Raw genomic sequence first — 14,827 nt, 5'->3', positions numbered from 1 at the left:
GGTATAATACTTTAATATCTTAATTTACCTCTCTGGTTACACTCTGCCTTGCAAAAGTTGAAAATTGAATGTGGGCGTCCCAACAACACGCACGTGATGATGTCGTCGAGTTCTTGCACGCAATCGGCATTTAATGTAAAGTGACCTCCTTTGAACTGCATTATGGGGTTGTTTTGCATTAAATGCTAGTTGTATTGCTTGCAGAGTGTTAGCACTTATCAGCTGTTGGGACCCCTGCAAACAATTTAGAATGCTTGCATGGCGGAGTGCAAAAATATGCTCGTTAATTTTACGAGCCGACTTGTAAAAAAAAGCAAATGCTGCAGAAAATGACTCTTTGCTGACAGCATTTACCAATGGATTCCTATGGAAACACGCTTTTTTTTTAGCAGGTGCTAAATGGAGGTGGATTTTACAGGAATCCATTTGTGTTTAACGCCTGCATGGAAAGTTTACGCAGATATAAAGCAAATGCACTTTTTAAGGCGATGGAGGAAATCACTTCAGAGATGCTAATCACTTTGCGCACCTTCTCCACTATGAAAGGAATTGAAATTGACTGGAGAGGTAAACAAAGCGATTGACGCATTACGCCTAGCTTTGCTGCTTAATTTACCGCTCTGCCTCACATAAAATATGAAGTGCTTACATTGGAATATTTTTTATTAAAGGTGATTTTATTCCCAGATATTAATTCTATTACTTTTCAAAAAAGTTTTGACAAAGACAATTTTCTGGAGCAAAGGGCTTGCATTTGGGCTAATTTGCATAACCACAATGCCTTGCTCATGTGGCTCTGTACTTGAAGTGAACTTTCAGTGATGGTTACCTGGTGGCGCTGTGGCATGTGTGACTTGGCTCAATTAAATTCTTCTACTAACAATCCTCTTAAAATAGGTTGTACTCCCTTCTGTGCCAGATACGTACTCGACCATGTTTGGTATGCCGCTTATTTAGTTAGATAGGTTGCACTGCTATTAAAGGTACCTTAGCTCTTTGTGTTTCCAACTTTGCACCAGACACTTCTTGGGCCAGACCCACACAACTGTTTTGTGACATTACCTCTTTCTCCTGGATATCCACTCTTGCCCTGTGGCCCAGGGTTTCCATCATCTCCGACCTCCCCTCTGGCACCCGGCCGTCCAGGCAGGCCGGTGACTCCAGGGGGACCCGGGGTCAGGTCCTCTTTTCGGATGGGAACTGGCTGCCTGTTACGCTCTTCTAGGAAAGTGTCCAGCTTCAAGACATGAGCTGCGGAGAAACAGGGGGTAAAGAAGCAGACAGTATCCGAGTCAGTAAAAACCTTAGGCGTCTACCTGGACTCAAGTCTGTCCATGACCAGACAAGTGAATGCCATTGCCTCCTCGCCTGCCTATCATGCTAAACTCCTCAATGCAGTCAGACCCTACCTCTTCAACGACACCTGCACTAACATAGCTAGAGCTATCACTGGATCACGGTTGGACTACTGCAACATTCTCTTCCTAGGGACCTCCACAAAAAATCTTGAGAAATTGCAAGTTATTCAAAACAATGCCTTACGCGCAGCACAAGGCATTTCCAAAAGAGAGCACATTTCTACTGCCAGAAGAGCCTCCCACTGGCTCCCCATAAAAGAGAGGATCATCTTCAAAGCCCTGACCCTCACCCACAAATGCATTCACCTCACCGCACCAGCATACCTATCGCAAAGGATCCACCCTGCCTCTTCCTCAAGACCAACTAGGACCCCCTATTCTAACCTACTCACCGTACCAATGGTAAAAAGAGCAAGAGCAGGTGGTGCCAGCTTCCCCTACCTAACTGCCCTGCACTGGAATGCCCTCCCCACTGCCCTGCGAGCTAAACCTTCACTCACCGCCTTCCGTAAAACCATGAAAACCACCTTATTCGCCTAATCACCTTACCCCTTCATGACGTCCATCCCCTATATGGATATTTGAACTGTGTACGTTTTATGCATAACATGTATTACATCTCCGCACCCCAATGTTGTAACATATGCATAATGTAACTAAGCCTGCTGCAAGTAACAGCGCCACAATTCCCCAGGGCTGTCTAGGCGCTAAATAAATGTAAAAAATAAAATTAAAATAAATAATGAAATGGGGTAAAAGACAGAGGTGAGGCAGCAGTGCCAGAGGAAATAGTCAGGGTGATAAACTTTGCCACTTGACTTTGACATGAGGCTTACGTGGGTACAATCTTGAGATGGCGAAGGGAGCCATGAGGCCAATGGAGAACAATTTAGAGGGTCCCAGAGTCTCAGCCACACCTCAAGTGCTGAAGGTATACATATGTCTCCCAATGTACAAAGGAAATCATTGAAATTCTCAACAAAGGAGGTGAACCTCGCCTCCAAATTACCAGTAATGTTTGAGGTTTAATTAAATCCACAGTGCCTTGGTTTCTTGTATGTTAAGCCTTTGCCCTGTCAACAAAACACCTGGCCACAGAATTTAAGAAGTAAATTCTGGTGCTAACTCACATGCGGAGGGGAGAGAAAGGTCCTCAGAGAGAGGGAGGTGATCATTGGGTCAGGCCGATACTCACCCTGGATCAGCTGTTCGCACGCTTGGGAAACCATCTGATAAATCGCTGCAACTGATTGAGACTCTCCCTAAAATCCAGATGAAGATGTATAGATTACACAGAGAGATTCAGAGGAAAGTGAACACCCCTTGCACACTGGCAACTATAATACTTGTGGACAGTCTCCCTCTGCCATGCAGTGTTTCACTTCTAAAATCTCTCTCATTCTCAAAACTTCCCTCTGTCCCATTGGATTTTTCTTCTGTCCTCATCCTGCACTGCCAGGGTACCCAAATGAGACCACCTGCATCTATAGATTGTCCAACCTGTTGCATTCATGTAACAGGCATGTAACATAACATCACAGACCCTCATGGTGTTCCAAACAGATGCTCACATCATCCGAAGGACCTCAGGCAGCACCCCAACAGCCTCGTGGATGCAGTCTACAGAGTGCTGCCGCCAGAAGAGCCTCATGTAAACCCATCCGCCCCATATTCCAGCTTCCCAATGTTCTGCTTTATTGTTCTTGTCTCTAGTTTTATCTTATTGCCTTGAGAAGTTCTTGTGGTGCCATAAGCACTTGAAAACAACCAACAAACAAATGTAAATGCACCCCATTGTTTGAATTGAGGCCCTGAAATAATTTCAAGAATCAATCAGAATGAAAAAAAAAGCAATGAAGTAGAGGCAGCAAGTACTCAATAAATGACCTTCGAAAGTTTCTAATTGGAAACATTATTCATTCATCAACAAGAAAACAAGGCAATACAGGCATTAAGTATCCGCCCTAGTACTTTCCAAAGTCACCCTGAAGAAAGCGCTCAATAAGTCGGAACTGAAACATGTCTGGGTGTGCCACGTGCCGTAAGCAGATTGGAAGGACATCCTTCCAACAGGGTCTCAATTGGGACATTGGTGTTTATGTTTGTCAACAAAAATGTGTCTAGTACAGATGCACTTGTGTGTGTGACAGGCATCTGTATGTGTATACAAAACGGTTGTCAGTCACTGATAGGATTTATTGCGGTGGTTATTGACATAGGATCATTTATGTTGGGAGGTATATTATGTCAAATGCATTGATTTGTTATTGATGTCATTGTTGTGCGATTAAATATACAGTGTTGAATATAACGAGTTGCCTGCCATTCAAGGAGATGCAGTAGGGGGCGGGGGGGGGGGGGGGGGGTAGGGCACCAAAGGTTCTTGGTGGAAGGCAAACATGATCATTTTGCCACGTCAACCACTTTCTTTATAATGAGTACCGCCGAGTCGGGTAAAAATAAACATCTATCATCTATGTATAGCGTCAGGAGAGCACATGCAGATACACCTGGTATGTCAGACTGAGGATCATTATTTTCTGCAGTTCATGAGGCGATCAAACCTCATTAGTGGAAGTATTTTGAAAGCTATGTGTAACCCGAATGGGATCATGCATAGTTGGTGATTGGGCCAGTGTGGCCAGCCACACGCATTACATCACTCTATCAGCTGACATGGCAGCTTCATGTGAGTATAATCTCTGGGCATGTGGCAGACACGGGGCCCTTGGTCTTTTTGGTCCCTGGCAGCCTGGATTGGCAGCTCTCAGAATTATTATTTTTGGGGTTCTCTTCGGTCAGTAAAAGGTCATTCTCCCACTTTAAGCCTCCACTATTCAAGAGTCCACATGGGCACATCTCGAGTCCATCCCAGGGCACATTTTAATTTGATTTATTTATTTGGATTTGTCTAGCGCACATCTGCCCAGGGGCATCGTGGCACTGGTCAGGTAGGCTCACTCAGTACATGTCATTTCAAGATGCATACTTTACAGCAGGTATGTGGTTCGAGCGGGTTACATACAATAGTTACACGTGCAATTGATACATATTGTTGTCAGGAAAAACAATATGAACGTTGTTGTACACAGGTGTCACATGCAATCAATATGGAGACAGCAGATCGAAGTTAGTTGAAGAGGGTGGTTTTTAGCAGTTTGCGGAAGGCTTGGTATGATTTTTCATTCCTGAGTGTCGTAGAAAGGGCGTTCCAGTTTTTTGGGCTAAGTGCTGGAAGCTGGATCCCCATGCTTTACTTTTTTTTAAAGTGGGTACATAGGTCTGGTTAGATAAGTGTGATCTGGTGGGTCTGGAGGATGTGATGTGGGTGATCCTTTCGGATAAATATGGTGGGGCGTCAGCGGAGAGGCATCTGTGAGTAATAGCCATGGATTTGAAGAGGATACATACTTTTATAGGTAACCAGTGGCCATCTTTTCTAGCATGGGAGATGTGTTCCCTTTTTGGAATACTGAGGGCTGCTCTTAAGGCGTTGTTCTGAGTGACTTGCATTGTTTAAATGTTTTTTGTCGAGGTGCCCAGGAAGAGGGCATTGCAATAGTCCAATTTAGAGCCTACTGTGGCTCTGGCTATTGACAGGCAGTTTTTTGTTGAGAGGAAAAGGTTTCACTGCATTAATTACTTTGGTGGTGAGTGCAGCGGAAGACTCTATGGTGACATGGATAGTGTTGAATCCAGCTATACTCCTAGGGCTTTTAACAGCTGATGCGACTGTGATGGTGGAGTTTTTGATTTTGAAGGTTTTGTATTGTGGTGGGAGTTTGTTTAAGGTTTCTTTGGTGTCAGCTATAAGGATCTCTGTTTTTGTCTCTGTTTAGGCATAGGCCATTAACTGCCATCCAGGTTTGGATGGCAGTCTAGATCTTGGTTAGTGCCGCTGCGTCTTGTTCATAGATGCCTGTGAGGGGGAGTAGAACTTGGGTATCAACGGCATAGTTGGTGTAGGCTATGTCTCGCCGATCTAAGTCATTGAAAAGTTCTGCTATTAGTACTACCTATTGGTTACCATAAATTGCCCTCATGTGGGTCATGTGCCAGTTTCGCTGTAAAACCTGTGCCCCTGCCCTGGGGCTGTTTTCTATTACAGGCACCAAAGAATTACTCTCCAAAACTTTTCTTCCCCTCAAAAGTATCTGAGACAGATCCAGAAGCACCCTAACGATCAAAAACACCATCTGCCCCCCTTATTCTCTCTTCTCTCTTTCCCAAAACCTGTTCATTTAAATCTATCGCCACTTTCGCCTTCCTCTGCCCCCTTACTTTTTTGTTTTTCCCTCCGCAGACCAAGGTATGGATGCCTCAGGGTGTGCGGGGGGGGGGGGACGAACATGGCCCACTCTATAAAGCTATCAGCAATTTGAGACCAATAACGTGGTGATTTTGTGCAGTATAAATTATTTCTAACATAATTTAACAAAACATATTTAATCATTTGGATGAGCAAGTTATCCAGAGGCAGGAGATGGCAGCACATGAGTTTTAAGTAATGCTTGGGGCAAGAATTTCAGTGACACCGGCCCCCACTGCTAGGAAATGCCCACCCAAAACACAGGTCTGCCCTCATTTCAGCATGGAGGGATGTGTCTCAGTTTCCCTGCCCTGGGGCTACCGATAGGCCGGTGTTCATTCTCGGGCACGAGAGGCTGGCTTCGAAAAAAAGGCCAGGTTGAGCATCCTCCTCCTCCGCACTTGCTGCTGCTTGCAGTTTGCTTTCCCATCTTCTTAAAATGGATGCTCACTGACGCTTCTTAAGATGGAGGCTCATACATGAACAGAGTAATGAAGATCATTTTACAAGCAAGCCCATTCCCCATGTCGTTCCAATCAAGCATCGTTCAACACTGTGCATTTCTAGGTCAGCATATTCCTGGCTGAACAAATAGACTCATTTTCGGGTATCTATTTCCATTCGCTTCATCTTGAAGACAATAGAAAGAACACTTGAGCAACTGAGCAGGAAACATTACCCAGGAAAGTAGCATTAGAGTGGAAAGGAAAGAAAGAGACTGGGAAAGAGGGCTGTTGGTGGGCTGGTGAGGTGTATGTGGCAAAGGGGAGGAGGTGGTGCGCCATCCATTCAGCATAATGCAGCATCCTTTCACCCAGTCTAAATATCTTAATGAAATCAAATCCACTCACCTTGTCACCTTTCTCCCCTCTCTTGCCTGGCAGACCCTGGAAGATAAAATAAGACATGCATAGTTAAGTACACAGAGGAGGACGGCGATCGAAGAGATCTTCTCCCTCCAATCAGGTAACTCTGTGGGAAGAAAGCATCCCCATCGCTGGCCAATCTCGCTGGTCGCCGTTGTGTCGGAAAACAGACTTGAGAGCAGAGAGAAACGTGCCTATCAGAAAACCTTCAGAATATCCTACATCCCAGTTCACTGGTCAATGGCAGTGCTGAGCGCATTGAGTAGAAGAAAGACTAAATTACCTCTAGCGCCTGTTCCACAGCCTCATAGGCACCCCAATCCCCTCTATTGCTATGCGTTCTGACATAATGTTCACCACTCCCCCCATGATTCGTATGGGCAGCCTGATACCCTCCTAAAGTTGCAGTCTTAAGTGTCTGTCTGTGTAGCTGCCCATGTTCTCCTGCAGGTGAGGGCTGACGCGTGATTGCATTCTCAGTGACACAGAGTGGTGCCCAAGTCGCTGTGAGAATGGGTCCGCTGTGGCTTAACACTCTGCCTTTCTGCAATCCTTTTTCACATGGAGCAAGAGAACGCCGGATGACAGGGTATGTTCAACAGTATGCTTGAAACACTTGTGTATAGGCGCGTTATAAATGCCATATATCATATCATGCGAATCTGCGAAAGATGCAATGTTGGAGATCAGTAGGTACTAAACCCTTCCCCACCACCAAAGATACTCTTTCACGCTCTCCCTACCCAAGGATTCAACTACTTTATTGTCAACCCCATTACAATGGTTCGGTACAAACATAAACTATTGAAGCAGAGTCCACAGCCTGGAGCAAAAACCCCCACACAGAGCTTTCTGATCCAACCACTCTCCTCAGAAGCAGCACCGTTCAGGGGTACCTTTGCGCTTCGAGACACAACCAGGCTCACAACACCTGCATAGAACAAAACATGAACCATCTTTCACAGGGCAGCACCTTCTCTGCACAGGGCCAGCAAGTCCTGTGCTCAGGGCCTGGTCCCTCCTCTTCCTAGGTCTTCAGCTATTTGAGCTACCCCCAGCTCCTCCCAAATTGGCTGAAGTCTCTTTATAATTCAGTGTGGCTTCTACTTAACACTTTGTAGCAACCCAACATTGATTCGTCAGGTACTTGCCGTTGGTCCAACACCGCCAATATGGCCTCTCTCTCCAGCACTCCCTCTCATTCCCGGAAGCCCTTGCAGACCCTGCGGAAACATGAATCGTAACACATTAAGAGGACTTGGAGGTTCGGAAAGTGCAGTGAGGGAGTTTCGGCATATTCAGTTAGTCAATGTATGAGTGCATTTGATAGCAGGCCATATGAAACTAGGGCCCTCATTACGTGTTTGCCGGTACACTGTGGATAATTCTGGTGGAGTACCGCCCAATATTACCGGGATATTACAGGCGGTGGAGATGACGGTAAATTCCCATTCCATGGAGTCCTACGGGGCCCCATTGGATGGGATTGCCTGAATCACCGGCATCTTTATTGCCGGTGCCGATGATTCAGGCATTTTCTTTGCCGATAGGGGCCTGATCTACCGGCAGGTGAGGCATGTCAGGAGATCCATGGCCCCCACCAGCAAACTTGTGTTATGCCGGTCTGGAAAAAATGCTGGTGCCGGAATTACTGACATTATTTCTGGACTGCCAAAGTTATAATGAAGGCCTAGATGTCTCTCTGAGCTGAGCCACACCACACAACAAACAACAATGTCAAATGAAGTGACAGCTAAGCAGATCAGTTTCCTACCAAGCACCGGATTCCAACAGTGGATGCAGATCTGGATATTATAGGGATGCCATGGCAGGTAAACATTTGGATTCACAGTCTGAACTACTGTTGAATAAGCACTTTCCAGATGTACAGTGGAGAGATGCAACTTCACTGCAGAAAGGAGCACCCCTGGGCATGATTAGCTGCAGCCGCGTCTGTGGCTGGAAGCAGATGGGTGCGGTGGGATTGAGCAGCTGCCAATAATGTGGTAAAGAACATGCAGCTGCCAGTGACTGCCTTAAATGCCAGTTTCCATCGAAGGTGGTAAAATACCCGAGCCAAAGTGCCCGCAAATGCCAAATAGCTGCAAAGTGTTCTCCCACTTACATGGAAGTTCTAGGCGGAGTCAGGGTTAAGTCCTCTCACCTGGGGCCTTTAGAAGAACAATCAGACTAAGTTGGACGAGTGTCGTCTATTACCTATGAAAGCACCACCAGTGTAGATGAGAAGGTGGCAGGCAGTCGGTTCTCTTGAGAATCAACATTTTAAGTCTCTGAAATGTATACCCAGATCATTAAGTGTCTGGAAATTGGGCTTTTAAACTTTTGGGCAATCATTCGCCACCTGGTGGAAAGGACATGTGTGGCCTTTTAGTTTTGAAATCGCATCCTATCAGGTAGTACATACATAGTAGCGTCTGCATGTGATGTCTTAATTTCTTTAGATAAATGTTATGGTTTCCGCTTTATAAATCTATCACTTCTTGCTGTTTCCTCGTGAAAGGTGAGATGCTGGAATTCATGTTCTTCCAGGAAAACCTGGTGATAGGAGGTCTAACGAACAGTTTAGGTCCCCCACCCTTGGTCGTGTCCCACCCGTGGGGCTTACATATATTTTCCACAGCCCTTTCCTATTACTCTCCACCTCTGCCATCTCCATTCCTCTCACTTGTCCCACTTCTGCTTTCTTTCTTTCCTTCATAATTCACTCTCTTCTTTATTTCTCCCATCTCTCATTTCTGCAGTATTGATGACGCAGAGCAACACAGGTTCGATCCCTCGGTCCACGCTTAGAAACCTCTGGGTATGAAGAGTGTTATAAATAACGAATTATAATTATAATTGTATTATCTCTGTGCCCCAGCTGCCTTTCACTTTCCTTGTGCAATGGTGGGCCTGTGTGGTGTGGTCTAGAAGTATCATTTATATGCTGTGTGTTATGTATGTGTGTGTGTGTGAGAGAGAGATATATTGGGGGGTTGCTAACTGGTCGAGATGTATGTTGTGGGCGGTTAGTGGTGTGTAGTGAACATGCAATACCAAATGTGTGTGTCCTCCGTGGTTTGAGCTTTGCATGTGATGTGGTGCATGCTATCTGTATCATGTATTAATCACATCATCTTACATTACATGAGATCAGCTCGCTCTTACCCTTGGGCCTGGAGGTCCAGGAGCCCCGGTTACCCCATCAAATCCTTGGACGCCCTGAGGGTGGAAACACAACAGTGAGTGTATGAAGTGAGTCCATCACACAATCAACCAGAAAAGCTGCAAAGCAAAGACCTCAAACGTGTGGGAATGGGGCGAAAATAAACTCTCACTCTAAGTGGTTTAACTTTGTGGAAAATGTTGTGGGGGACATGACATCTAAAATAAAGGGGCCCCAGCCAAATGAGAGGGACAGAATGGTGTGACACGAAAGTTGAGAGGGACAAACACACTCGCCCCCCCCCTATAATTACACTCATGTAGCCAGTATGAGGGCAACTTTGCAGGAGTTGATCTACAGGCAATAGAGAATTTACCCTTTCCATGAAAACATTCAAACATTGAAAAGCATATCCCCTTTCTTTTCCATACGTTATCATTTTAAACCTGTTGAATGAATTTGCACATCATTTTCCAAATTTGGGGGGCCTGGGCCCAGAAAGCATTTGGCAGATATTTCCAATAAGTCAAAAGCTATTAGCAATAGAATGTTTGCAGTCAATGCCTCATAGGTTTCACCTCACCTTAGGGGAACACATTTCATTGATTTTGCCCTTCAGCCAAAACATCCCTTTAAGAAAGTGTAATCTCTGAATTTCACCGTTTTTATTAGAGCAACTTAACCCCAACGTCCCTCTAACAAAGTTGCTTCGACGAATGTGACCAGTTTTTATAACTGAAGATATTTCATGATATTTCAGTACTGTATGCAAGTTACTACTATTTCCATTTTTTAGCATATATGATATAACTATAATGCGACTTTAACAAACATATTTTTTGCTTTGCATTCTGATCCGTGTCGGTTGCAGGAGCACATGCTTGCGATGCAGCTTTTGGCTGAACTGCCTAGGGCATGAGGCTTGACCATGACCTCCACCCCAAACTACCCTCAATATCTACTGAACCAAGCCTGTGACTCGTCCAGTGTCGACTATAGCACCATAATGGGACTATAGAACATTGTGGGCTTAGGCCCTAGGGAAATGTTTTCAGACATTTCGCAAGCCCTGCTAACCACTCTACTGTAGAAATATTGGGCCGGCCAAACTAAACATAACGTGCCTTTGGCACTTTTTTCAGTGAATTTCAATTCTTGTATAAATGAAGATGTTTCATTACATTTAAGGACTATTGATAGGCTATTAAAAATCCCTCTTTAAAATATATGAAACAACTATAAAGTTACATTAACAAATATTTTGCAGCACACCTTGTCCTGTGTCACTTTCAGCAACTCATGCTGGGAATGCAAGTTATGGTTGGAGTGCCTGTGTCATGAGGTTTGATCACCCACAACAGTCATTTAACCTAGCCTATGGTCTGATTCAGTGCCGACATAAAATCAACATAATGGGACAGTTAGCCGCTGTGAAATTCTTGCGGACATAGCCCATGGCGGCGCAGACTGTGAGCGTAGACAACCTCACCCTCCTGTCTGCTGCCGCAACGTAAGAATGTTTGGGGAGTGATAGCTTCGATTCACTCCATGCAGCCCCCCTGACCTTACACCCCTTCCCTCTGTTGCATACGCGTTGCTCCCCCTGCAACCGATCCTCCAACCCCCACGTGCTCCCTTGTTTCCCTAGCCACGTGCGCTCCCTTGAATTGCAGGTCCCCTCATTCTGTTCACGTGAGTGCAGTCCCACGCAACTTGGCCACGTGTGCTCCCTTGCTTCCCTAGCCACGTGCGCTCCCTTGCATTGTAGGTTCCTACATCCTGTTCCGCCCCCCCTGGATTTTCCTTCCTTCCTCTCGCATCTCAGCCCTTCGCTCTTCGGTCTATTGTGTACTATGATGACACTGTCTCGTGTGCCACTGTTTTTCTGGAATTACTTAGCATTGTCTGCATTCTTCTTCTATGTTCCTGTTGTGTTATGTGCCTTGTTGACAGTATTGACTTTGTGTTTGCTCTCTACGGTTCTTGATATTGTGTTGTTATCCATGGTTTGTGGCATCGCATTTGCCTGCATTCTTCACGTCTAGGTTCCCTGCTGACCTTTGTGTTTTTCTTTTGGTCCTGTATATTGCATCTGCATACTTTACTTCCAGGTTCCATGTTGTGCTTTGTGCTTTGCCTTGGTTCGTACTACCTCTGCATTCTCTACTTCTAGGTTTCCTGTTTTTCTCTGTTCTTTGCTGATAGTTCTGTACTGCATCTGATTTGTAGGTTCATTGTTCTTGTTCTTTTTTGTGCCCCCATCTCTTTCATATTTCCCCTGTGCCTCCCTCCTGTCTGCCTCCCCAGCCTGTGTGACCTCTCATCCACCATCCCCTGCCGGGGCTCCCATCTCCCTACCCCCTCTTTCCTCCCTGCACCCATTATGGTGCTCTCTGTCTCACCTATCTTCTCTAACTGCTTTCTATCGACTATCCTATTCCTCTCACTAAGTCTGGCAGGAAGAAGCTCAAAAGGGACATCCTGGTCTTCAACCCAGGCCTCCCTATCGCTGATATCTACACCAGTGATTAATCCAGATAGACCCTTACTGACATACTCTTTGTTGTTCCCTCTCCAGGCCTATTGACCCCCAATATGGTCTCTGATCTCTCTCCTTTTTCCTCTTTGAAAAAGGGGAAAAAGGAGAGAGATCAGGCCCTCCTAGCCCCCTTCCACTCCTCTAAGACCATTAATTTCTATTTAAATGGCACTGTCTTAGTCCAATGACCGCAGGCCAATCTCCTCCTCTTTGATAGATGCTTCCCACGCCCTATCAACTTCCTTTCCTTTCCTGCCATACCTTCTTACCCCTCTGGCTCTTCTGCTGCCTCCTTCCTCTGTCACCTCTTTGGCACCCCCTGCTACTTCTATATCCACCCTGTTGCCTCCCTCCTTCACCATCCTTCTGGCACTCTCTTCTCCCTCTCTGACTACCCTGCCTTCTCTTCCTTCCTCCTCTGCTCATCCTCCCATAGCTCCACATTGCTATTCTCAACTCTCGTCTAACTGTCAAACACTCCTCTGACATCTGCTGTCTCCTGGAAGAGCTTGTTTTGGATGTACTATGTCTCACAGAGACTTGGTTCACGGACAGCTCTGTCAAGGGTTTTTACACTCCCCTTGCCAATGGCTACAAGATCCTCTCTGAATCCAGAACCAACCGTCCTGGTGGGGGTGTAGCCTTGATTTTCCCGGAGTGGATCCCTGCTTCTGTCATTCCATTGCAGGACTACTCCTCCTTAAATGTCTGGTCTGCAGGCTCTCTTTCATTCCTGGACTCTCTCTCACTGTAGCCATTATCTACAGGCCACCTGGCCAGGTCACCCTCTTCCTCTCTGGGTGAACTGACCTCTCCTCCTCGCTCCTTGACTCTACCTCACAACTTCTCCTCCTCAGAAACTTGAACATAAACCTGGATGCTACCAGCGCTTCTTCAGGACTCTTTCACAACCTCTGTGATTCTCTCTCTGTGACAAATCAACTTCCGGGGCACCAGGGATCAATATCGTTTTTTAAACCATCAATCAACCCCACACCTCTAGTACACCAGAAGGGATCTGAACAGATTGGAATACAAGTAAATTATATGACCTCCTTGTCCAATTTTTCTAACATGGACGGACCGGCAGGCTTATGTCCGCAAGGCTGTGGATGGTTGGTTAGTTGCAACACAGCGAAAATACAACTATTACCCAATGATAAAAAGGACTGTCCAGTCAAGGTAGTATAAACATATCTACTTTATTATTAATAGAAAAGACAGTTCTAGCACACTACAATTACAACCCACACTGTAAAGGAACACAGAGAACAGACAGTTTCACGAAGGAAAGGGATGCAATCTGGATAGTGACAGGAGGGTAGTTGGTAAAGTAATTAGCCTTATAGTTCAAGATTATTTGGTTTCAACACCAAAGGGGCAAAGGGTCTTAACTGTCTCAAGGGGCCTTCAGAGAAGGACCATGGGGCATAACCACAATGTACCTGATGCTGAAGAAGTTCTCGGTGCTCCACAGGTTCGAGGTGGTTCCAAGGTGCTTTGCAGCCCATATGACAGGGTTATTGGCAGTAAACAGCTGTGGGTACCAGGCGGCAGGCAGTTTGGTAAGTGAAGCTGGACGGACATCTGCAGGCTGTCCGGCGTGGTGGCTCGGACCACAAATTGTTATTTCAGTGCTGGTTGGCGTATCTGTAATGCTGGTCGAGGAGCCTCGGACGGCTCTGGAGACTGCGGCATGACAACATTCAGCTGCGGAGCCGGATGCGGTTCAAGGATTCGATTTCTCAAAAATGTCCTCAAAAAGATGGACCATGGATGATGCTTGTGTGGCACTCCTAGCTTCTTCACAGGGCTTGTGTCCTTTCAAGGCGGATGGCCCAAAGCTCAGGAGGGTGTTAGCAGGCAACAGCCTAGTCCTTTGTCCAGAGACTCTCTAGCACTTCCAACCTAGGAAGCTTGCTGTCAGAATGTAGCAGGGCACGCTGTGTGCTGGCTGGGTACCGGTTCTGGAGCTGCTGGATGGGTCCTCTGAGCCTAGCATCTCCCTCTGTTCCATGGGAGATGTTTAGGGGACGGATCTTGCTTCCCTCTTGGAACTCCTGGCCTTCCTTCACTGGCGTAAGATATAAGGTAGACTGTATCTTCAGCTCAGGTCCAACTGATTCCTTCTTCTTAATCCTTTGAAAGTTTTCAGATGATCTGATCAGTGAGGGGCTCAGCCCTCGTTTAAAGCCAAATGGGCACCAGTGATTGGTGTAGGCTAAACCCACCTTAATGAACCAATCTTGGGTCTCCACCAACAATCTTCAGTGATGCTTCAGGTCAGAATCAGAGTGCTTGGACGTCCTTCCTCCTGTCATAAAGATCTGCTTGAAGCCCCAATCCAAGTGCAACTCTTGATACGATTCTGACCTTGCAGCCCTTAAACGCAAGTGTAGGGCAGTGGAGAGGAAGTGGTGGGCATTGGGCGCAAGCCTTGACAAACTGGCCTGCTGACTGCTTCAAAGGCAGTACAGACTCTCTGTCCTCTCTAAGAAGATAGCCTACATCCAAGCCTGCATCTATGTCAGTGGCATATAACAAATCAGCTGAACTTTTCAAAATCTAGGCAATCCTGCTGCAGTCTCC

At 46.1% G+C, this 14,827-nt stretch overlaps 1 protein-coding gene across 1 annotated transcript in view; it reads right to left on the bottom strand.

The window, feature by feature from the left end:
- The window catches only part of COL20A1 (collagen type XX alpha 1 chain), a 686,383-nt gene that overhangs the window by 42,579 nt on the left and 628,977 nt on the right, over window positions 1-14,827 (bottom strand). Inside the window, exons 35-39 of the mRNA XM_069650801.1 lie at window positions 9,702-9,755; window positions 7,685-7,756; window positions 6,519-6,554; window positions 2,554-2,620; window positions 1,063-1,251 (exon numbers count right to left, since the gene is read on the bottom strand). Of these exons, the coding sequence (XP_069506902.1) occupies window positions 1,063-1,251; window positions 2,554-2,620; window positions 6,519-6,554; window positions 7,685-7,756; window positions 9,702-9,755 (418 nt within the window). The remainder of the gene's footprint in view (window positions 1-1,062; window positions 1,252-2,553; window positions 2,621-6,518; window positions 6,555-7,684; window positions 7,757-9,701; window positions 9,756-14,827) is intronic.

This window comes from Ambystoma mexicanum, chromosome 3p, assembly GCF_040938575.1.
Source record: "Ambystoma mexicanum isolate Mex_15411 chromosome 3p, UKY_AmexF1_1, whole genome shotgun sequence".
Lineage (NCBI taxonomy): Eukaryota > Metazoa > Chordata > Amphibia > Caudata > Ambystomatidae > Ambystoma > Ambystoma mexicanum.
This window is presented reverse-complemented; position numbering and strand designations above follow the sequence as displayed.